General features: G+C 50.8%; 1 protein-coding gene across 2 annotated transcripts; it reads right to left on the bottom strand.

Annotated features, from left to right (window-relative positions):
• Nucleotides 1-3461: 3461 nt before the first annotated feature.
• LOC144490558 (lysoplasmalogenase TMEM86A-like) lies at nt 3462-23863 on the bottom strand. 2 transcript variants are annotated; one of them, XM_078208275.1, is made up of 3 exons: nt 23732-23863; nt 10768-11032; nt 3462-5109 (listed from the first exon to the last, which is right to left on the bottom strand). In XM_078208275.1, exons 1-3 carry the CDS (start codon nt 23792-23794, stop codon nt 4682-4684), a joined length of 756 nt encoding a protein of 251 aa, XP_078064401.1. In that variant the 5' UTR covers nt 23795-23863; the 3' UTR covers nt 3462-4681. The 2 variants fall into 2 exon arrangements, with proteins under 2 accessions (XP_078064401.1, XP_078064402.1); XM_078208276.1 differs by lacking the exon at nt 23732-23863 and adding an exon at nt 15563-15650.
• Nucleotides 23864-25574: the final 1711 nt, after the last annotated feature.

Raw genomic sequence — 25574 nt, 5'->3', positions numbered from 1 at the left:
CTTTCCCCCTCTCTCCCTCCCTCCCACCTTCCATCCCACCCTCTCCCCCTCCCTCTATCCCTCTCCCTCCATCCCTCCCCTCTCCCTCCTTCCATCCCACCCTCTCTCCATCCCTCCCTCCCTCTCTCCCTCCCTCTTTCCCTCTCTGTCCTCCCTCTCACCCTCCCTCTCTCCCTCCCTCTCTCCCTCCTTCCCTCCCTCCCTCCCTCCCTCTCTCCCTCCCTCCCTCCCTCTTTCCCTCTCCCCTCCCTCCCTCTCTCCTCTCTCTCCCTCCCTCTCTCCCTCCCTCTCTCCCTCCCTGGTGTTCCCTCAAGTCACCTCCGGCCCAGTTCGCCGGCCCCTTTTGAATAATCCCACCCTCGTGTCAATTTCTTTTTGAAAAATCTGGTATCGCTGCAGTGAATTGGAGCCTGCCCGGTCATTGAAGGTGCTACAGAAAGGCAAGTTGTAGTTGTACACTGCACACCTGTACACCACCCCACATTACAGCACGACGCAGGGGAAGATGAAAAGTAAAAAGATATACTTGGGGGATCCTATGAGATTGTCAGGATTGAACAGGGTCTTTCCCCCAGAGGGTTCAAGGTTCAAGGGCTGACCTTGCTTGAAAATTATGAGAGGGTCTTGAGGGAAGACCAGAACCTGGGGGCCATCCATGTAAGGTAGTCACAAATCAACCCAGTCAGGAATTCAGGAGAATCTTCTTTCCTGAGGGAGTGCAGGGACGGATAAACACAAGTGAGGAATCATTGAATCCTTACAGTGCGGAAGAGGCCATTCGGCCCATTGAGTCTGCACTGACTCTCTGAGATAGTGTCCCAACCAGGCCCTCTCCCCCCCCTAATTCCATAACTCCACAGGGTGAACGGTGGGAAGCTTTTCCCCGGGTCGGTGGTGACGTTCACGAGGGGTCATAGGTTCAAGGTGAAGGGGGGGAGGTTTAACACAGATATCAGAAGGACATATTTTACACAGAGGGTCGTGGGGGCCTGGAATGTGTTGCCGGGCAAGGTGGTGGAGGCGGACACACTGGGAACGTTTAAGACTTATCTAGACAGCTATATGAACGGAGTGGGAATGGAGGGATACAAAAGAGTGGTCTAGTTTGGACCAGGGAGTGGCGCGGGCTAATTGTTCTTTGTTTCTCGTTTCAAGGCTTCATTCTATGATCATCTTGCTGGTGCCAGTACAGAGCGAGACTGCGGATAGTTGGGAACCTGTCTCGGGGGCAGGGAATTCAGATGGTGTTCGTAAAGCAGAAGTGGAAATGAATAGGGTTGGGAAGCATTTTCTGATCAGGGCCAGTGTGATCTCCTGGACTCGTTTCGATCGCCTCAGGGGGTCGGAGAGGAATTTCCCAGATTTTTTTTCCCCATATTGGCCCTGGGGTTTTCACTCTGGGTTTTCGCCTCTCCCTGGAGATCACATGGTCTGGAATGCGGGGGTGGGGGTGAGTTAATAGGTTGTGATGAACAAAGCATCGTAGCTGTGAGGGACAGCTCGGTGGATAGGATATTAGTATGTAGATAGGCTGGAAAATTGGGCGGGGATCCTGGATTCAGGATTCAATCCTGGACCGGGGAGCGGCGCGGGCTTGGAGGGCCGAAGGGCCTGTTCCTGTGCTGTATTGTTCTTTGTTCTTGTTCTATTTACCACATCCAATCCACCTAACCTGCACACCTTTGGACACTAAGGGGCAATTTAGCATGGTCAATCCACCTCACCTACACATCTTCGGACTGTGGGAGGAAACCGGAGCACCCGGAGGAAACCCACGCAGACATGGGGAGAACGTGCAGACTCCACACAGACAAGTGACCCAAGCCGGGAATCGAACCCGGGTCCCTGGCACTGTGAGGCAGCAGTAGCTAACCACTGTGCCACCCCAACAAGTGAGGGCTGGTCCAGGAGAGGAACGGAAGGATCTGCTGATCGGGTGGGATGATGTAGGGATGTGGCTTATGTGGTGCACAGACCACCATCGACACCAGCATAGTCCAGATGGGGCGAATGGCCCGATTCTGTGCTGTAAACCTTATGTAATGTTATGTTAAGTGAGAGCAAAAATGACTGAACCTTTTCCCCTGCTGCCTTTGGACAAGCTGACTGCTCACGAGATGCAGTTCCGTGGGGGGTCTGAGATCCCGGTCTCAGTGAGTAGATTGTCCCTCAGCCCTCACACTGGATCAACGGGCAGGTTTAAGGATGATTGAAGAGTTAATGTAACTGGAGTCATGTGTACACTGACCCCTGCTGGAATTTCCATTCAATGTGAAAACACAGGGGCAGAGAGAAGGAGCGAAAGCGAGAATTTTCACTGTATCCCGGCACATGTGACAATAATAAATCAAACCAAAAAGCCGTCCATTTTAAGAAGTGTTTTTATTCAGAGAAACCTGATTTTAAATCGCAGAAAAATACCTTTTTAAAAAAAAGCTACACTAAACCATTTACTCGTTTCACTGGTCTACAGCCCTTAGTTCCCTCACATGTGAAGTGTTTTGTAATTTGTAAAACTTTTTTGCCGACGAGTGTTTGCTCATTTGAAGAAGGCTCGCAAATGGGCAAAATCGACAGAAACTTGCTGTGATAATTAATTTGATGTGGGGGGAGTTTGGCGGGGGGGGGGGGGGGGGGGGAAGGGCCGTGAGGGGTGTGTGGTCTGTTTCAGGTGGGAGGGGAGGGGAGGGGAGAAGGGGGGGTTTGTGGGTGGGACATGTTTCGAGTTGGACCAATGACAATGGCAGAGCGCCAATCACTTTAAGCACATTGTGAACGATCGCAGGAACTCGATTTACTGCCGGTCTCTTGTCTTGGTTTCCGGTTTCAGCGGCGCCTGGCTGGTAAAACCATGCTGGAACCTTGAGTCCCCAATCCCCTTCTTTCTCTTCCATGGGATGTGGGTGTCGCTGGCTAGGCCAGCATTTGTTACCCCTCCCTAATTATTGCCCTTGAACCAAGTCATACAATCCCTACAGTGCAGAAGGAGGCCACTTGGCCCATCGCGTCTGCACTGACCACAATCCCACCCAGGCCCTATCCCCATAACCCCACATATTTACCCTGCTAATCCCACTGACACTAAGAGGCAATTTAGCATGGCCAATCCACCTAACTTGCACATCTTTGGACACTAAGGAGCAATTTAGCATGGCCAATCCACTTAACCTACGCATCTTTGGACACTAAGGGGCAATTTAGCATGATCAATCCACCTAACCTGCACATCTTTGGACACTAAGAGGCAATTTAGCATGGCCAATCCACCTAACCCGCACGTCTTTGGACACTAAGGAGCAATTTAGCATGGCCAATCCACTTAACCTACGCATCTTTGGACACTAAGGGGCAATTTAGCATGATCAATCCACCTAACCTGCACATCTTTGGACACTAAGGGGCAATTTAGCATGGCCAATCCACCTAACCTACACATCTTTGGACTGTGGGTGGAAACCGGAGCACCTGGAGGAAACCCACGCAGACACGGGGAGAATGTGCAAACTCCACACAGACAGTGACCCAAGCCGGGAATTGAACCCAGGTCCCTGGCGCTGTGAGGCGGCAGTGCTAACCACTGTGCCACTCCTAGTCTCTCACTAGGCCTCTGCAAAGGGCTGTCAAGAATCTCATGCAAGCCAGACTGGGTAAGGACGGCAGATTTCCTTCCTTGACCTAAGTGAACCAACTGGTTTTTTAACGACAATCGATGATAGTTTCACAGTTCCCATTACTGAGAGAAGCTTTTCAATTCCAGAATTACAGGCAGCGCAGTGGCACAGTGGTTAGCGCTGCTGCCTCACAGCACCAGGGACGTGGGTTCAATTCCAGTCTCGGGTGACTTTGTGGAGTTTGCACGTTCTCCCCGTGTCTGTGCGGGTTTCCTCCGGGTGCTCTGGTTTCCTCTCACACTCCAAAGGTGTGCAGGTCGCTGGATTGGCCGTGGTAAAATGCCCCTTAGTGTCCAAAGATGTGTGGGTTAGGGGGATTGGCCATGCTAAATTGCCCCTTAGTGTCCAAAGATGTGCAGGTTAGGTGGATTGGCCATGCTAAATTGCCTCTTAGTGTCCAAAGATGTGCAGGTTGGGTGGATTGGCCATGCTAAATTGCCCCTTAGTGTCCAAAGATGTGCAGGTTAGGTGGATTGGCCATGCTAAATTGCCCCTTAGTGTCCAAAGATGTGCGGGTTAGGGGGATTGGCCGTGGTAAATTGCCCCTTAGTGTCCAAAGATGTGCGGATTAGGGGATTGGCCGTGTTAAATTGCCTCTTAGTGTCCAAAGATGTGTAGGTTAGATGGATTGGCCATGGTAAATGAGTGGGGTTACGGCAGTGGTGTGGGCCCGGGTAAAATGATTTTTCAGAGATTTGGTCCAGATTTGATGGACCGAATGGCTTCATTCTGCACTGTAGGGATTCTATAGATTTATTAATTGAATTTAACTTCCACCGTGGTGGGATTTGAACCCGTGTCCCCAGAGCATTGGGATTAGGATTGCTGGTTCAGTGACATTAGCACTACACCACGGGTTCCCTGGGTCAATGACTGGGATCTGAAGTTAAATAAGGACTGCTTATACAGGCAGATTTAATTCACATTAAACACAGTTCAGCTGCACCATTTACATTACACTGCCCGGGGAGAAAGCTCCTGCCTTCGGGGTTTAGACTGTCATTCCGCTTTCAGTTCCTCTTCCAGAGGTGGTCCCGGTCGCTGCGCTCAACTACAGACAGGGTGATGAGCATCTGGGCAGTGTAATAGGTCGACATGACCACGGCCCGGGCGTGGGGCAGGGCGAAGCAGAACCGGTCGATGGCCAGGATCAAATCCGAGGCGACAAAGACCACAGCCCCCGCCGCCGTGCAGCCGCGACTCCAGGAGCGCTCGTATCGCGAGCAACCGGCTCGAGCCATTCCTCTCCAGCTCATCAGCCCCAAAACCAGGACGTAGCCCACCATGGCGTAGACCATGGTGCCCTGCAGGTAGGAGTAGACCGCCGTGTAGTACACCGCTCCCAGCGCCAAGAGGATAAGAGCTAACCAGAGCCGGAGTGGCCGTAGGCCGAAGGCCCAACTGTACAGAATGTGGGAGATCCCAAACATCAACATTCCTGTGGAGCAAAAGGGACATCTTTCCAAGTCATGAGAAACTTCTCAACTGCCACCCCCCCGCAGCCCGCCCCCCCCTGCCCGCCCCCCCCGCCTCCCCGGCCCTGCCCAGAAACCCCCTGATTTTAAACTCCTTATCCATGTTTTTAAGTCCCCTCCGTGGACTCTTCCTCCTCCCTGTCTCTGTCATCTCCTCCAACTGTACAAAAGATGTGCGGGTTAGGTGGACTGTCTGTGCGGAGTTTGCACGTTCTCCCCGTGTCTGCGTGGGTTTCCTCCGGGTGCTCCGGTTTCCTCCCACAGTCCAAAAGACACGTTGGTTAGGGTGCATTGGCCGTGCTAAATTCTCCCCCAGTGTACCCGAACAAGCGCCGGAGTGTGGCAATTAGGGGATTTTCACAGTAACTTCATTGCAGTGTTAATGTAAGCCGACTTGTGACACTAATAAATAAACTTTAACTCTGCTCTCTTCGATTCTCCCCCCATTTTAATCGCTCCACCAGTGGCGGCCTCCAGCCTCTAAGCTTCGGAATTTCGTCTCTAAACCTCTCCGTCTCTCTCTCTCTCTCGATACATTCACACTGACACACACACACACTGACACACACACACACTGACACACACACACACTGATCCACAAACACAGGCACACACACACTGATACACTCACACTCACACTCATGCTGGCACACTCACACTGGCACACTCACACTGACACGCCCACACACTCAGACACACACACATACTGACACACTCACACAGTCACATACACTCACACTGACACACACACTGACACACTGGCACACTCACACAGACACACACACTAACACGCACACTGATACACACACACATTGACACAATACTGACTCACTGACACACGAACACACTCACACTGACACACTCACGCTGACAAACTCACACTGACACACTGACACACTCACACTAACACTCACACTGACACGCACACTGACTCATTCACACACTGACTCACTGACACACTCACACTGACACTCACACTGACACGCACACTGACTCACTCACACACACACTGACACACTCACATTGACACACACACTGACACACTCATATTGACACACACACTGACACACACACTGACACACTCACACTGACTCACACACGCTGACACACACTCATACACACACTGACACACTCACACTGACACACACACATTGACACACTCACACTGACTCACTCACACACTGACTCACTCACACACAGACACACTGACACACTCACACTGATACACACACATTGACACACACACTGACTCACTCACACTGACATTCACACACACCACACATATATATATATATATACAGATACACATGCAAACACAACAGATGCAGTACACACTCAAAGCATGCACACACACACACACGCACATATACACACACACACACCCAGAAGCTGAGTACAGGATTGGACGGAGGGACTGGGTAAGAAACAGTAAAATCAATTTTGATCACAGCCCTTTTCTCTCAACATTGAAAACAGGCTGGGAAATTTAATCGGTGTAATTTAATCCTCACCAATAACTGGAAATAATCAGTCAAACCGACTGAAAAATATTTCTCCAAGATTTCAGTTTTGATCTGGGCATTCTGGTGTTGTTTAAATGAACCTGTCGTTAGTGAGAACCCAAAGGCACTGGCTTGCTGCTACACCGTGTGATGTGATTGCTTTAAAAAGTGCACAACTGTGACACACGGCGCGAAGCCCAGCGAACAGGAAAATTAACTTCTCCGTGAACACAGGGGTTGATGCAGTTTTAACTCCACGTCTCTCACTGTGACGTGGATACTGAGCTATATCTTTGAGTCAGCGTTTCAAAGTCTGAATGTCGAGGTGGCAGTGAGGTAGCAGAGGAGCAAGTGCATGGAGATAGTGGCGAGGGGGAGGAAGGGGTGGGGAATAGTGTTAGTTTCAGCGAAATCTCAAAGAACAAAGGGAATTACAGCACAGGAACAGGCCCTTCGGCCCCTCCAAGCCTGCACCGACCATGCTGCCCGACTTAACTAAAACCCTTCCGGGGACCATGTCCCTCTATTCCCATCCTATTCATGTATTTGTCAAGACGCCCCTTAAAAGTCACTACCGTATCCGCTTCCACTACCTCCCCCGGCAGCGAGTTCCAGGCACCCACCACCGTCTGTGTAAAACAACTTGCCTTGCACATCACCTTTAAACCTTGCCCCTCGCACCTTAAACCTATGCCCCCTAGCAATTGACTCTTCCACCCTGGGATAAAGCTTCTGACTATTCACTCTGTCCACGCCCCTCATAATCTTGTAGACTTCTATCAGGTCTCCCCTCAACCTCCGTCGTTCCAGTGAGAACAAACCAAGTTTCTCCATCCTCTCCTCACAGCTCCATACCAGGCAACATCCTGAACATTCCGGAACTGGGAATAGCACACTAACGGACATCAAACACCACAAACATTACAACCCATTAGCCAAAACTTAATCACCTCAAATATAAAACCCTAACCCTACCCCCTCACTTTTACTTCCGCCACGTGAGGGTACCCTCCCCATTCACCAAGCCGCACAAGAAAAAACTAACAGGAGTAATAATATATCGGAAAAAGAAGGCAAGAAAAACCCATCTGGTTCACTAATGTCCCTTTAGGGAAGGAAATCTGCCGTCCTTACCCGGTCTGGCCTACATGTGACTCCAGAGCCACAGCAATGTGGTTGATTCTCAACTGCCCTCCAAGGGCAACTAGGGATGGGTAATAAATGCTGGTCCAGCCAGCGACGCCCATATCCCCCGAATGAATAAAAAACATTTCTCATCTTTGTTTTCAAATTACTCAGATAGATACGACCTCACACCTCCCCTCTCTATCTCTGTAACCTCTTCCAACCCTTCCACAGCCCTCCGATGTCTCCACTCTCCTGCCCAATTGGGTATATCTGATTTGAATCGCTCCAACAATCGGCCGCCATGGCCGGGATTCTCCGCTGCCACCGAGGACGGGGAATTTGGCGCTCAGCCAAGCTTTCATTCACAGCAGCGGGACTGGGGAATCACAACCGCGGGCAAGGTCAGAGAATCCCGGCCCATGTCTTTAGCTGCCTGTGCCCCAAATTCTGGCGTTTTTCCCCTTCCCAAACCTCCCCTCCCCCTGTCTCTGTCCTTCAAGTACTGTCACTATGTTTCAAAGCTTTGGTCAACTTTTCCCTTATCTCTTTACGTGGATCAGTGTGAAAACTTGTCCGATTCTGCCTCCTGATTCGGAGTGTCAAAGGTGATAGATCAATGCAGCACAGGGTGGAGTAGTCCTGAACCGTAGAGGGGAAGGATCACCCTCGGGGACTGAGATGAGGAGAAACTTCTTTACAAGTTGAGTTGTGAATGTTTGGAATTTTCCACCCCAGGAGTTTGTGGAAGCTCTATCACTGATATCTTTCTCAGAAGAGTAAGGAAATTTGGCATGTCAGCTATGACTCTCACCAACTTTTACAGAAAGCATTCTTGGTATGGCTTCTGCTCTGACCCAGACCACAAGAAACTACTAAAGGTCGTGAATGTAGCCCAATCCATCACACAAACCAGCTCCCATCCATTGACTCTGTCTACACTTCCCGCTGTCTCGGCAAAGCAGCCAGCATAATTAAGCACCCCACGCATTCTCTCTTCCACCTTCTTCTGTCGGGAAAAAGATACAAAAGTCTGAAGTCACAGACCAACAGACTCAAGAACAATTTCTTCCCTGCTGTCATCAGACTTTTGGACCTACCTTATATTTAAATGATCTTTCTCTACACTCTAGCTATGACTGTAACACTACATTCTGCACTCTCTCCTTTCCTTCTCCCCTATGTACTCTATGAGTGGTATGTTTTGTCTGCATAATGTGCAAGAAACAATACTTTTCACTGTATCCCAATATATGTGTGGAGTTTGCATGTTCTCCCTGTGTCTGCGTGGGTTTCCTCCGGATGCCCCAGTTTCCTCCACAGTCCAAAGATGTGCGGGTTAGGTGAATTGGCCATGCTAAATTGACCCGAGTGTTAGGGGATTAGCAGGGTAAATATGTGGGGTTACGGGGAGAGGGCCTGAGTGGGATTGTGGTCGATGCAGACTCGATGGGCTGAATGGCCTCCTTCTGCACTGTAGGGATTCTATGATTCTATGTGACAATAATAAATCAAATGAAAATCTATCAATCTCTGCTTTAAAGATTTGATTTGATTTGATTTATTATTGTCACATGTATTAACATACAGTGAAAAGTATTGTTTCTTGCGCGCTATACAGACAAAGCATACCGTTCATAGAGAAGGAAACAAGAGGGTGCAGAATGTAGTGTTACAGTCATAGCTAAGGTGTAGAGAAAGATCAACTTAATGCAAGGTAGGTCCATTCAAAAGTCTGACAGCAGCAGGGAAGAAGCTGTTCTTGAGTCGGTTGGTACGTGACCTCAGACTTTTATATATTTTTCCTGACGGAAGAAGGTGGAAGAGAGAATGTCCGGGGTGCGTGGGGTCCTTAATTATGCTGCCTGCTTTTCCGAGGCATAGAACATAGAACAGTACAGCACAGAACAGGCCCTTCGGCCCACGATGTTGTGCCGAGCTTTATCTGAAACCAAGATCAAGCTATCCCACTCCCTATCATCCTGGTGTGCTCCATGTGCCTATCCAATAACCGCTTAAATGTTTCTAAAGTGTCTGACTCCACTATCACTGCAGGCAGTCCATTCCACACCCCAACCACTCTCTGCGTAAAGAACCTACCTCTGATATCCGTCCTGTATCTCCCACCACGAACCCTATAGTTATGCCCCCTTGTAATAGCTCCATCCACCCGAGGAAATAGTCTTTGAACGTTCACTCTATCTATCCCCTTCATCATTTTATACACCTCGAGGCAGCGGGAAGTGTAGACAGAGTCAATGGATGGGAGGCTGGTTTGAGTGATGGACTGGGCTTCGTTCATGATGTTCATGGGCGGCACGGTAGCGCAGTGGTTAGCACTGCAGCTTCACAGCTCCAGGGCCCCGGGTTCGATTCCCGGCTTGGGTCACTGTCTGCGTGGAGTTTGCACATTCTCCTCGTGTCTGCGTGGGTTTCCTCCGGGTGCTCCGGTTTCCTCCCACAGTCCAAAGATGTGCGGGTTAGGTTGATTGGCCATGCTAAAATTGCCCCTTAGTGAGCTGAGATGCGTAGGTTAGCGGGGTAAATATGTATGGATATGGGGGTAGGGCCTGGATGGGATTGTGGTCGGTGCAGACTCGATGGGCCGAATGGTCCCTTTCTGCACTGTAGGTTTTCTATGATTTTGTAGTTTCTTGCGGTTTTGGGCAGAGCAGGAGCTATACCAAGCTGTGATATATCTGGATAGGATGCTTTCTATGCTGCATTTGTAAAAATTGGTGAGAGTCATAGCTGACATGCCGAATTTCCTTAGCATCCTGGGAAAGTAGAAACATTGGTGGGTTTTCTTCACTATAGTGTCGGCGTGGAGGGAGCAGGGCAGGTTGTTGGTGATCTGGACACCTATAAACTTAGTGAAGAATCCTGGGTTCTTCCCCAAATCCCCTGCAGCAATCCTCCCCCCCATCCCCGCACTTCCTAAAACAAACTCCTCTCCTCTACCCGCCCAATGAGACCTTAAATGTGAGGGCTTACCGTGGATGAAGAATCCTTGATCGCCCCAGGTGAGGAAAACATCCCCGAGGGCGGAGAAGAGGAGGCCAGTGAGGACTTTTCTGGAGTATGATGGATACTGCCCCGTGCTGTAGCCGTGAGCCAGCACAAAGAAAGCCAGGCACAGAACGGGCAGACACTTAATCAACGCACTGAACCAGGACGGCTCGGAGGTGGGCAGCCAGAGCACAAAGTAAATGCAGAAGGTTTTCAGGAACGGAATCAATTTAGGGCCAATACTCTTCACCTGTGGGAGGAGAGGGTTAGAAACATCAATGTGAGGCAAAGACACAGATTTCCGTCTTGTTACTCAGAGCTCCTGAGCCAGGGCTCCTTTTATTCTCTTTCCAGTTCTCCTCTTTCCCTGACCCCACCCCGCTGCGTGCCCACTGAAGGGCGGCACGGTGGCACAGTGGTTAGCACTGCTGCCTCACAGCGCCAGGGATCTGGGTTCAATTCCGTCCTTGGGTCACTGTCTGTGCGCAGTCTGCACGTTCATAGAATCATAGAAATCATAGAAACCCTACAGTGCAGAAGGAGGCCATTCGGCCCATCGAGTCTGCAGCGACCACAATCCCACCCAGACCCTACCCCCACATATTTACCCGCTAATCCCTCTAACCTACGCATTTTAGGATTCTAAGGGGCAATTTTTAACCTGGCCAATCAACCTAACCCGCACATCTTTGGACTGTGGGAGGAAAGCGGAGCACCCGGAGGAAACCCACGCAGACACGAGGAGAATGTGCAAACTCCATACAGACAGTGACCTGAGCTGGGGATCGAACCCGGGACCCTGGAGCTGTGAAGCAGCAGTGCTAACCACTGTGCTACCGTGCCGCAGACGTTCTCCCCGTGTCTGCGTGGGTTTCCTCCGGGTGCTCCGGTTTCCTCCCACAGTCCGAAAGACGTGCTGGTTAGGGTGCATTGGCCGTACTAAATTGTCCCTTAGTGTCCAAAGATGTGCAGGTTAGGTGGATTGGCCATGCTAAATTGCCCCTTAGTGTCCAAAGATGTGTGGGTTAGGTGGATTGGCCATGCTAAATTGCCCCTTAGTGTCCAAAGATGTGTGGGTTAGGTGGATTGGCCATGCTAAATTGCCCCTTAGTGTCCAAAGATGTGTGGGTTAGGTGGATTGGCCATGCTAAATTGCCCCTTAGTGTCCAAAGATGTGTGGGTTAGGTGGATTGGCCATGCTAAATTGCCCCTTAGTGTCCAAAGATGTGTGGGTTAGGTGGATTGGCCATGCTAAATTGCCCCTTAGTGTCCAAAGATGTGTGGGTTAGGTGGATTGGCCATGCTAAATTGCCCCTTAGTGTCCAAAGATGTGTGGGTTAGGTGGATTGGCCATGCTAAATTGCCCCTTAGTGTCCAAAGATGTGTGGGTTAGGTGGATTGGCCATGCTAAATTGCCCCTTAGTGTCCAAAGATGTGTGGGTTAGGTGGATTGGCCATGCTAAATTGCCCCTTAGTGTCCAAAGATGTGTGGGTTAGGTGGATTGGCCATGCTAAATTGCCCCTTAGTGTCCAAAGATGTGTGGGTTAGGTGGATTGGCCATGCTAAATTGCCCCTTAGTGTCCAAAGATGTGTGGGTTAGGTGGATTGGCCATGCTAAATTGCCCCTTAGTGTCCAAAGATGTGTGGGTTAGGTGGATTGGCCATGCTAAATTGCCCCTTAGTGTCCAAAGATGTGTGGGTTAGGTGGATTGGCCATGCTAAATTGCCCCTTAGTGTCCAAAGATGTGTGGGTTAGGTGGATTGGCCATGCTAAATTGCCCCTTAGTGTCCAAAGATGTGTGGGTTAGGTGGATTGGCCATGCTAAATTGCCCCTTAGTGTCCAAAGATGTGTGGGTTAGGTGGATTGGCCATGCTAAATTACCTCTTAGTGTCCCAAAGATAGGCAGGTTAGTAGCATTGGGCATGCTAAATATGTGGTGTTATGGGGATAGGACCTGGGGTGGGATTGTTGTCGGTGCAGACTCGATGGGCCGATTGGCCTCCTTCAGCACCGTAGGGATTCTATGGTGATGACTCTCGGTGGCTTTCAGTTACACACCAGGACGAAAAAATAGTAAAACGGGGAAATAAGAATACTTGTGCGCGCTGTCCTTCCCTCGGGGCGGGGAGGGGTGGGGGAGAGGGGGATGTGGGTGGGGGCGGGTTTAAGCACATCAGCTAACTGCCACTTTGTCAATTGGGAGCCAACGATGGGATGCATTACAACCAAGACTGGAGTTGGCAGATGGTGCAGAGAGGTGATGGTGTGGTGGTAATGTCACTGGATTAGTGATCCAGAGGCCCAGGGTAGTGCTCTGGATTAGTGATCCAGAGGCCCAGGGTAGTGCTCTGGATTAGTGATCCAGAGGCCCAGGGTAGTGCTCTGGATTAGTGATCCAGAGGCCCAGGGTAGTGCTCTGGATTAGTGATCCAGAGGCCCAGGGTAGTGCTCTGGATTAGTGATCCAGAGGCCCAGGGTAGTGCTCTGGATTAGTGATCCAGAGGCCCAGGGTAGTGCTCTGGATTAGTGATCCAGAGGCCCAGGGTAGTGCTCTGGATTAGTGATCCAGAGGCCCAGGGTAGTGCTCTGGATTAGTGATCCAGGCTAGTGCTCCGGGGACACGGGTTCAAATCCCACCACGGCAGCTGGTGGAATTTCAATTCATTAATACAAAATAATCTCAATCGCCATAAGTGCAAAGTTATCATCGATAAAATTTATCAGCTGATTCACTAGTGTCCTTTCGGGAAGGAAATCTGCCGTCCTTACCCCGTCTGGTCTACATGTGACTCCAGAGCCACAGCAACGTGGGTGACTCTTAAATGACCGAGCAAGACGCTCAGTTGTACCAATCTGCTGCAGGATGAAGCAAAGCAGATGGACTGCAGTGGTTCCAGACAGCGATGGCCTAGTGGTATTATCGCTGGACTATATATCCAGAAACTGAGCTAAGGTTCTGGGGACCCGGGTTCGAATCCCGCCGTGGAATTTGAATTCAAGAAAAAATATCTGGAATTAAGAATCTACTGACGACCATGAAACCATTGTCAGGAAAACCCACCTGGGTTCACTAACGTCCCTTTAGGGAAGGAAATCTGCCGTCCTTACCCGGTCTGGCCTACATGTGACTCCAGAGCCATGGCAATGTGGTTGATTCTTAACTGCCCTCTGAAATGGCCGAGCGGGACACTCAGTTCAAGGGGCAATTAGGGATGGGTAATAAATGGTGGCCTTGCCCAGCGACGTCCCCATGTCCCACGAGTGAATAAAAAAGGGCGCTTACCACCAACTTTTCTAAGAGCGGGTGTCAAATGCTGTCCCGCCCAGTGACACCCACATCCCATTAAAGACTTAATAAAGGGTCACCTCGACGTTACTCACACATAGTCCTGTCGAATACTCCCAGCACTGAGACATCATGCTATAGATCCAGGCCCCTTTTAGAGATCTGTGTGTGGGGGGCAGGCGGGGGGGGAGTGGACTCAGATCCTCACAGGACTTAGGTTCCTATTCACCCGCAGTTGCCAGGAGATTTGATTCCTGCAGATTGGAGGGATGTGTCTGGTGGCAGTGCAGGCAGGAGACTGCAGTTATCCCGCAGGCTGCGGGTGTGTGACTTTGGAGAGGCAAGTGCTGCTGGAGTGTATCCAGCTATGGCCAAGTCAGCCTGGGTGACCTTGACTAGTGCGGGCTGCAGGAGAGCTGACGTAAGTGACACCGAGTTCAGAGGAGCCCGGGGGTGGGGGGGGGGGGGGGAGGGGAGAGAGCGGGGGGGGGGGGGGGGTGGTGGTGGTGAATGTTGCAGAGTCTGATTACAGTCGGGTTTTATCGGCCAGGTACAGATGGGGTCACGGAGCAGGGTGAAGGGGCGGGCAATGATATTGCCCTCCCTCAGCCAATGAGCTGTCCATTTCAGCTGCCTGTTTGCATGGGGGGCTCTGTAGCTCTCTCAGAGATCAGCTGTTGTCCTGACAGAAACCTTCTTCAGTTCAGCCTACTGCACACACACACACACACACATGTGCACACACACATATGCACACACACACACACACACGTGTGCACACACACATATGCACACACACACGTGTGCACACACACACACGCATGTGCACACACACATATGCACACACACACACACATATGCACACACACATGCGCGTGTGCACACACAAGCAAATACACATGCACACATATGCATACATACAAGCAAACATAAATCCCCCCCCCAACATACATGCACATGTACACACACACACAAGCAAACACACATACATGTGCTCACACATGTACACACACGCAAGCAAACACACATGCACATATACACATGTGCACGCGCACACATGCAGATACACAAACACGCATCACATACACACATACATGTACAAACAAACACATACACACACATGCACACACATAGACACATGCACACACAGAGACACCAACATGCATGCATACACAGTCACACACACATACGTACACGCACACACATTTACACACACGTACAGACACACACACATATATCCACACACATACACACACAGGGATGCATGCTCACAGACGCACACATATATATACACACACACACACACGAACACATGCATACACACACATATACACATGCACACACCCATATATACACACACACATATGCACACACACACACACACACACATATACACACACACACACACATACATGCACAGGCATTCAAACACACTCAGATGAACACAAGCATACACACAGGTTTTTAATTACTTCATGGGTAACTGCTTACCGTCTCAAACACCTTCCACCGTCTTCTTTCATCATAATCCATGATATCCATTTTCCCTGTTCTTCTCTTTTTTTATTCCCTCTCTTTCCCTCCCTCTCTCTCTCTTTCTCTCTGTTGACTGTCACTGCTCTTCCCGAGTTACTGCTGTTATCTGGTGTGTTTGCGGACTTTCTCCCCCATTATCTCGCACTCGCTGATAAACCAGGTGCCTCAGATAATGGCCAAGATACTGACCTGTCGACTGCATCTAATGACAGGATTTACCCGACAACTGTCAACTCACTGACAAGGTTCAAACTCCAACAGTGTCCCATCCCACCAGGGATTGATTTTAACTTTCCTTTTAGAACATCTGTCTTTTCACCAGTTGCGACTCGTTGCCTCAGAGACGGCGGTTCCCCCGAGAGATTCATTCTGCCCTTGGAATGTCCCCTAAAAGCTCAGTGGGCAGCGCTGCAGAGCGAGTGTGTCGTGTAACCAAATTCTTCAGGAAGCGCAGTGGAGAACATGCCCCTGTCTACATCAACGGGGACGAAGTAGAAATGGTCGAGAGCTTCAAGTTTTTAGGTGTCCAGATCTTCAACAACCTGTCCTGGTCCCCCCATGCCGACGCTATAGTTAAGAAAGCCCACCAACGCCTCTACTTTCTCAGGAAGCTAAGGAAATTTGGCACGTCAGCTACGACTCTCACCAACTTTTATAGATGCACCATAGAAAGCATGCACACACTCACACACATAGACACATGCACACACAGAGACACCAACATGCACGCATACACAGAATGACACACACATATGTGCACGCACACACATCCTTTCCAAACATATCACAGCTTGGTATGGCTCCTGCTCTGCCCAAGACCACAAGGAACTAAAAAAGGTCGTGAATGTAGCCCAATCCATCACACAAACCAGCCTCCCATCCATTGACTCTGTCTCCAGTTCCCGCTGCCTCGGCAAAGCAGCCAGCATAATTAAGGACCCCACGCACCCCGGACATTCTCTCTTCCACCTTCTTCTGCCGGGAAAAAGATACAAAAGTCTGAGGTCACGTACCAACCGACTCAAGAACAGCTTCTTCCCTGCTGCTGTCAGACTTTTGAATGGACCTACCTTGCATTAAGTTGATCTTTCTCTACACCCTAGCTATGACTGTAACACTACATTCTGCACTCTCTCCTTTCCTTCTCTATGAATGGTATGCTTTGTCTATATCGCGCAAGAAACAAGACTTTTCACTCTATATTAATACATAGAAACATAGAAGATAGGAGCAGGAGGAGGCCATTCGGCCCTTCGAGCCTGTTCCACCATTCATCACAATCATGGCTGATCATCCAACTCAATAGCCTAATCCTGCTTTCTCCCCATAACCTTTGATCCCATTCGCCCCAATACATGCGACAATAATAAATCAAATCAGATCCCATTCCAGAGTCTTGGTCACACAATCTAGGCCGAAGCTCCCACTGGAACGCTGAGGGAGTGCGACTCTGTCAGAGGTGCCACATTCCAGATGAAATGTGGACGTGAAATATCCAAACAGTCACGACTGGGAGTATAATCCCCTCATCCTGACTGACAATTAACCCTCAACCAGCACTTGAAATGGGCGAGCATGCCGTCACTGCTGTTTGTGGGATCTTGCTGTGCATACATTGGCTGCCACATTTCCCACGCTATTGCACTGCGATGTGAAGTGCTCGGGGTCATCCAAAGGTGGTGAACGGCGCTACAGGAATGCAAAGCTTTCTTTGTTTCTTCTCTGTTAGTCACTGACATATGTTGACCGAGAGTAAAGTTTATTTATTAGTTCGCTTCTCGGCCTTTTGGCTAGGATCAAATGTAGTATGGATTGGATGCTGCACTTGGTTGAGGTCATTGGGTTACATTGAAGCTTCATATGTTTCATATGAAGCAATTTTTAAAAGCGGCATCTCGGCCTTTTGGCTAATAGAACATAGAACATAGAACAGTACAGCACAGAACAGGCCCTTCGGGCTTTATCTGAAACCAAGATCAAGCTATCCCACTCCCTATCATCCTGGTGTGCTCCATGTGCCTATCCAATAACCGCTTAAATGTTTCTAAAGTGTCTGACTCCACTATCACTGCAGGCAGTCCATTCCACACCCCAACCACTCTCTGCGTAAAGAACCTACCTCTGATATCCGTCCTGTATCTCCCACCACGAACCCTATAGTTATGCCCCCTTGTAATAGCTCCATCCACCCGAGGAAATAGTCTTTGAACGTTCACTCTATCTATCCCCTTCATCATTTTATACACCTCTATTAAGTCTCCCCTCAGCCTCCTCTAAGATTTGCTAAGATGCAAATGAGCTCAAGTCTTGGAGGAGGTGTTGCTTTGCTCCTCCAATCAACTTGGCTCATGTAGATCAGGCCCAGGACAGGGTGATTTGGTCGCTCGCCCTGTCTTGTCAGCCTGGATCTGAAATGTCTCAACTTGTTGAGACTCTGAATTGGATTTGATTTGATTGAATTGGAAAAGTATAAAAAAATAAAAAATAAAAAAAAAGTTTATTTATTAGTGTCACAAGTAAGGCTTACATTAACACTGCAATGAAGTTACTGTGAAAATCCCCTAGTCACCACACTCCGGCGCCTGTTCGGGTACACTGAGGGAGAATTTAGCACGGACAATGCACCCTAACCAGCACGTCTTTCGGACTGTGGGAGGAAACCGGAGCACCCGGAGGAAACCCACGCAGACACGGGGAGAATGTGCAGACTCCACACAGACAGTGACCCAAACCGGGAATCGAACCCGGGTCCCTGGCGCTGTGAGGCAGCAGTGCTAACCACTGTGCCGCCGTGCCGCATATAACTGACCCCACGATTAACCTCGCCCCCAGGTCCTGTTCTCACCCAAAGTCCGAACCTCCTTCCCACCCCTCCCTCCCCGTCAGTCACCTCCTATCTTTGAGGCTCTTGGATAATGATCAAGAGTTGGATAACCCTCTAGTTTTCATCTACCACCACTTGTAGCAACCCCAACTATTGCTCACTGCAGCCCTCCCCTCCCCCTCTCCACACAAAGGACCAGTGTCCTCGACACTGACCGAATAGTAAAACTCCAGCCTGCCCCCTCACTGCATCAACTCACCAAACCGTGAAGCGACAACCCAGCATCTGAGTAGCTACGTCTGTCGATAAATATATTAGTGCCACCTGGGAAGACCACTTCCGAGGAGTGGCATTGTGCACAGATTGGGTAAGATACAAGGCACTGATTCTGTTTCGGGCACGGTGGCACAGTGGGTTAGCACTGCTGCCTCACAGCGCCAGGGACCCGGGTTCAAATCCGGCCTCGGGTCACTGTCTGTGTGGAGTTTGCACGTTCTCCCTGTGTCTGCGTGGGTTTCCTCCGGGTGAATCATAGAATCCCTACAATGCAGAAGGAGGCCATTTGGCCCATCGAGTCTGCACCGACCACAATCCAACCCAGGTGCTATCCCTATAACGCCATGCATTTACCCTAGCTAGTCCCCCTAACATTAAGGGGCAATTTAGCATGGCCAATCCACCTAACCCGCACATCTTTGAAGTGTGGGAGGAAACCGGAGCACCCGGAGGAAACCCATGCAGACACGGGGGAGAATGTGCAAACTCCACACAGACAGTGACCCAAGCCAGGAATCGAACCCGGGTCCCTGGAGCTGTGTGGCAGCAGCGCTAATCACTGTGCCGCCGCACCGCCCACATGGGTTAAAACCGGGTGCTCCGGTTCCCTCCCACACTTCAAAGATGTGCGGGTTAGGTGGATTGGCCATGCTAAATTGCCCCTTGGTGTCAGGGGGACTAGCTAGGGTAAATGCGTGGGGTTATGGCGATTGGGCCTGGGTGGGATTGTGGTCGGTGCAGACTCGATGGGCCGAATGGCCTCCTTCTGCACTGTAGGGATTCGATGATTAGACAAACCCCGACACACCAACTCCATTATCCACCTCGCAGAGGTTGCGCTCTCCGGGTTGGTTACTGGAATGAGAGGGCTGTCGTACAACAAGGGAGATTGAGCAGGATAAACTCGGGTTGTTTTCACTGGAAAGACGGAGGCTGAGGGGGAGACCTGATAGAAGTCTACAAAATGACGAGAGGCACGGACAGAGTGGATAGTCAGAGGCTTTTTTCCCAGGGGTGGACGTGTGGATTATAAGAGGACGCAGGTTCAAGGTGAGAGGGGGGAAAGCTTAGGGGAGATGTGACGGGACCGTTTTTCACACAGAGGGTGGCGGGTGCCTGGAACCCGCTGCCAGGGGAGGTGGTGGAAGCAGAAACGTTAACAACGTTCGAGGTGCATCTTGATAGACAGATTCACGGAAGGCGAACAGAGGGATAGAAACCGCAGATTGGCGCAGGCTTGGTGGGCCGAAGGGCCTGTTCCTGTGCTGTACTGTTCTTTGTTCTCTTTGAGAATGGGCCGTTCTACTCGCGGAGCCTAGCAAAGTGCTCGCACTAGAACGTATTCAATTCTTAGAGGGTTTGACAGGGCGGATACCGAGATGGTTGCTTCTCCTTGGCTAGAGTGAGATAGTATGTCCCCTTTAAAGTGGGAGGGGGGGTGGGGAAATCCTTCATGGATCATGTGACTGGGCTGGAGCCAATGGAGCGCTGGCACGTGAACCATCTATAGGACCCCCCAGAACGAGAGCCATAAATATTAAAGAAAAATGTTTTTTTTAATTCATTCATGGGACATGGGCGTCGCTGGCTGGGCCACCATCTATTGCCACGTCTTTGTTCAGAGGGCAGTTGAGATTCCACCACATTGCTGTGGCTCTGGAGTCACGTGTAGGCCAGACCGGGTAAGGAACATTAGTGAACCAGATGGGTTTTTCCGACAATGGTTTTATGGTCATCAGTAGATTCCCACATTCTGATGGCACAGGTTGACTGGTGACTCATTAACTGGTTTTTGGAGACCCCTGGTGTTTGGCTTGGTAATAGCAGGTGCTCCAGCTGTTGCCAACTCTCCCAGCTTTCCCCTGGGGTCCCTGGTTAATAGTTAACAGCTATAGTTAAGAAAGCCCACCCTCGCCTCTACTTTCTCAGGAGGCTAAGGAAACTCGGTATGTCCGCTACGACTCTCACCACTTTTTTTTACAGATGCACCATAGAAAGCATTCTTTCTGGTTGTATCACAGCTTGGTATGGCTCCTGCTCTGCCCAAGACCACAAGGAACTACAAAGGTTGCGAACATAGCCCGGTCCATCACGCAAACCAGCCTCCCATCCATTGACTCTGTCTACACTTCCCACTGCCTTGGAAAAGCAGCCAGCATAATTAAGGACCCCACGCACCCCGGATATTCTCTCTTCCACCTTCTTCCGTCGGGAAAAAGATACAAAAGTCTGAGGTCACGTACCAACCGACTCAAGAACAGCTTCTTCCCTGCTGTCATCAGACTTCTGAATGGACCTACCTCACATTAAGTTGATCTTTCTCTACACCCTAGCTATGACTGTAACACTGCATTCTGCACTCTCTCCTTTCCTTCTCCCCTATGTACTCTATGAATGGTATGCTTTGTCTGTATAGCGCGCAAGAAACAATACTTTTCACTATATCCCAGTCTACAGAAAGAAAGATTTGTGTTTCTATTGTACCCCAATGTCCCAAAGCTCTTGGCAGCCAATGAGTACTTTGAATTGTAGTCTCTGTTGTAGGGTAGGAAAGGTGCAGCCATTTTACACACAGCAAGATCCCGCAAACAGTCATGTGATCATGACCCTAAGATCATCTCATTTTTAGTCATGTTGGTCGAGGGGTAAATATTGGCCCCAGGAATAGGAAGTAGAGGCAAGGTCAGAGGGAGAGGTCGAGATGAGAGGCTGAGAGAACAGCAGGCCACAGAGAGTAAAGCAGAGAAAAGGCATTCAGATGGACAGCTGGACAGTGAAGAGGCTCAGGGAGAGACTATGGGTGGGATTTTCCAGCCTCGCTCGCCCCAAAACGGGAAAATCCCGCTCGAGGTCGATGGACCTTTCCATGGTCCGGCCCTCGCTCACTCCGACTCCCGTGGCGGGCGGGATGGTAACATTCCCCCCCCTATAAGAGGGAGTCAGAGACACTGAGAGAGTGGCAGACAAGATAGTGAGAGGGAGACAGAGGGAGTGAAAGGGAGATAGAGACAGAGAGAGAGAGACGAGAGAGAGAGAGAGAGACAGAGACAGAGACAGAGACAGAGAGAGACAACGCGAGAGAGAGAGAGACAGAGACAGTGAGAGAGAGAGAGAGTGAGAGAGTGAGTGAGAGACAGAGAGAGAGAGAGAGAGATAGACAACGAGAGAGAGAGAGAGAGAGAGACAGAGACAGAGAGAGAGACAACGAGAGAGAGAGACAGAGAGAGAGAGAGACAGAGACAGAAAGAGAGAGAGAGAGACAACGAGAGAGAGAGAGAGACAGAGACAGAGAGAGAGACAACAAGAGAGAGAGACAGAGACAGTGAGAGTGAGAGAGACAGAGACAGTGAGAGACACAGAGAGAGAGAGACAGAGAGTGAGAGAGACAGAGACAGTGAGAGAGAGAGTGAGAGAGACAGAGACAGTGAGAGAGAGAGACAGAGAGTGAGAGAGACAGAGACAGTGAGAGAGAGAGAGACAGAGACAGTGAGAGAGAGAGACAGAGAGTGAGAGAGACAGAGACAGTGAGAGAGAGAGAGAGTGAGGAGAGATAGAGACAGTGAGAGAGAGAGAGAGAGAGTGAGAGAGACAGAGACAGTGAGAGAGAGACAGAGAGAGAGAGACAGAGAGAGAGAGAGAGACAGAGAGAGAGAGAGAGACAGAGAGAGAGAGAGACATAGAGAGAGAGAGAGACAGAGAGAGAGAGAGAGAGACAGTGGCTGGAATTTTATCGGCTCGGAGAACGGCATTCTCCGTTGGCCTCGGGCGGGATCTTACGAACCTCAGGCGGACATGCTGGTAAAATTCCGAGCGATGAGAGAGAGAGAAAGAGAGAGTGAGAGAGGGAGAGACAGAGAGAGACAGAGACAGAGTGAGAGAGTCAGAGACAGTGAGGGAGAGAGACAGAGAGAGAGAGACAGAGAGCGAGAGAGAATGAAAAAGACAGTGAGAGAGGGAGAGAGTGACGGAGACAGTGAGAGAGGGAAAGAGAGAAGGGGACAGAGCCAATGAGGCAGAGAGAGGGAGACAGTGAGAGAGGGAGACAGTGAGAGAGGGAGACAGTGAGAGAGGAGACAGTGAGAGAGGGAGACAGTGAGAGAGGGAGACAGTGAGAGAGGGAGACAGTGAGAGAGGGAGACAGTGAGAGAGGGAGACAGTGAGAGAGGGAGACAGTGAGAGAGGGAGACAGTGAGAGAGGGAGACAGTGAGAGAGGGAGACAGCGACAGTGACAGGGAGGCAGAGGCGGGGGTACAGGGTGTAGCGGTGTGGAGTGCCTGTGTGGTTTCTGGAGTTCCTGGGCCGCAGCTTTCCCCAGTTACTGATGAAGATTATTGTTTTGCCTCTCCCCAGTGTTTATAGCTGTGTTCAGACTTGTCGCTGTTGTTCGGATTGTGCTTTGATCTTTCTGCTTTTCAGAGAGACACTGGAGAAACTAGTGATACTGGAGATGTGTCTGTTATTGTAAAGTCACCCTGACACTCCAGAGTTTAAATCAAGTGGATCCCAAATCCTCTCTCTCACAATTTCTGCCACTCCCGTCCTACTGGGACGTCAGGGACCCTCTGCCTGGCTACACCTGCTCAGGTTCCAGTGGCTGTTGCCAATGTGTGCTCCTGGCCAGTGAGTATCAATGGGCCATTTGGCCAAGGGAGGCATCACAGTCTAAATAAACTGTATCCACTGAGTTGGATAATAGATAAATGGTTGGATTCCACCCAGAAGGGTTGCCTGCGCTGATACCAGGCTGTCCCAGGTTGGGGCAGGGAAGGGGGTTATACTGAACGTCTGAGAGGGGTAGAGGACTTCTTTCTGAAAGATCAGGGGGTGAGGGGCAGTGAGGGGAGGGTCCATGACTGGCAGTCAGATGTCAGTCACAGAGCCAAGGCAACTGAGTGACAGCTACGGGCTCGAATCAGCTGCAGATTTGCGTCTGATTCCTTTCCCCATAGGAGAAGCTCCACTCAGTCGAACAACAACTCAGAACCTCCCCCTTTAAAAGCTGCGTTATCTTCTTTTTACTCACCCGGGTGGAGACTGGCACCATACTGGTCTGGATTGCCCGTCGAGGCACCTCCTGGTGCTGCATTCATGAGGCCTTCACCACGGTTGTGGGCACAGGTGCCCTGTGAGAGGGCCCTGGGGTGGAGGGAGGCAGGACTGATTCTGAAGCACGCACCCGGTTAATAAGTTACTGAGCAGCAGTGTGGCAGTCCCAGCACCGCGCAGGGAAACAACACTCTCATTACCTGAGCGACACAGCAGCATATGTAGGGTGGAAGAGTGAGAGAGGAGGGTGGGAGGGCGGGGGGGGGGGGGGGGGGGGGGGGGTGGGAGGGGGGGGGAATGGCTGGGACTCCACTGGCTCAGTAGGGGAGAGGGGGAGGATAGGGGAAAGGAAGGGGGAAAGTGAGGAGGGGAGAATGGAGGGGAGGGAGGAATGAGGGGAGGGGGAGAGTTGTGGGGGTGGGGGGGGGAATGGTGAAGGGGACAGAGTGGAAGGATTGAAAGGAGGAGGTGAGGGGAACGGAATAAGAGGGGAAGAGGGGAAGTGAAGAGAGGGGTAGAGGGGAAATTCAGTCTCAAATACTCCCCTTGGGAGTGAGTCCGCCATTCTCCCCACTCCCCGTGGGAGCGAGTCCCACATTCTCCCCACTCCCTGTGGGAGTGAGTCCCACATTCTCCCCACTCCCTGTGGGAGTGAGTCCCACATTCTCCTCACTTCCCATGGGGGTGAGTCCCACATTCTCCCCACTCCCTGTGGGAGTGAGTCCCACATTCTCCCCATTCCCTGTGGGAGCAAGTCCCATATTCTCCCCACTCCCTGTGGGAGCAAGTTCCACATTCTCCTCACTCCCTGTGGGAGCGAGTCCCACATTCTCCCTACTCCCTGTGGGAGTGAGCCCCACATTCTCCCCACTCCCCATGGGAGAGGGTCCCACATTCTCCTCACTCCCCATGGGAGTGAGTCCCACATTCTCCCCACTCCCCATGGGAGAGGGTCCCACATTCTCCTCACTCCCCATGGGAGTGAGTCCCACATTCTCCCTACTCCCTGTGGGAGAGGGTCCCACATTCTCCCCACTCCCCGTGGGAGAGGGTCCCACATTCTCCCCACTCCCTGTGGGAGCGAGTCCCACATTCTCCCTATCCCCCGTGGGAGTGAGCCTCACGTTCTTCCCACTCCCCGTGGGAGAGGGTCCCACATTCTCCCCACTCTCTGTGGGAGTGAGTCCCACATTCTCCTCACTCCCCATGGGAGCGAGTCCCACATTCTCCCTACTCCCCATGGAGTGAGTCCCACATTCTCCCCACTCCCTGTGGGAATGAGTCCCACATTCTCCCCAGTTTCTGGGTAAAGAAATTTCACATGAACTCCTGATTGGATTCATTAGTGACCGTCTTATATTCATGGTCCCTTGTTCTGGGGATCGAGGGGCTACAGTTGGAAACATCTTCCTATGATATGGAGAAGATGTTTCTCTAGATATATCGCTTGGGAACAAAGGGATTAAAGGATATGGGGGGAAGGCGGGATCAGGATATTGAATTTGATGATCAGCCATGATCATAATGAATGGCGGAGCAGGCTCGAAGGGCCGAATGGCCTCCTCCTGCTTCTATGTTTCTATGTCTACCCTGTCCATCACTTCCATCATTTGGAAGAGGAACCTCTTGGACACTGCGAGCAAACTCAGGAGGACAATCTCAGAGACATTCAGGCAATGAAGCTGCTACTCAGAGACCGTTCCTCTTGTTCAGTCAGGCCAGTACGGGATCCAGCTGTGATGCACACCAAGTTCGAATAGCCAGCTTCTACTCTCGGCCCCAGTCCAAGAATGGGAACAGTGTGCCCAAGGGCAGCGAAC

This window comes from Mustelus asterias, unplaced genomic scaffold (assembly GCF_964213995.1).
Source record: "Mustelus asterias unplaced genomic scaffold, sMusAst1.hap1.1 HAP1_SCAFFOLD_3428, whole genome shotgun sequence".
NCBI classification, from domain to species: Eukaryota; Metazoa; Chordata; class Chondrichthyes; order Carcharhiniformes; family Triakidae; genus Mustelus; species Mustelus asterias.
The sequence above is the reverse complement of the archived record's forward strand: the minus strand, read 5'-3'. Positions and strand labels throughout refer to the sequence as shown.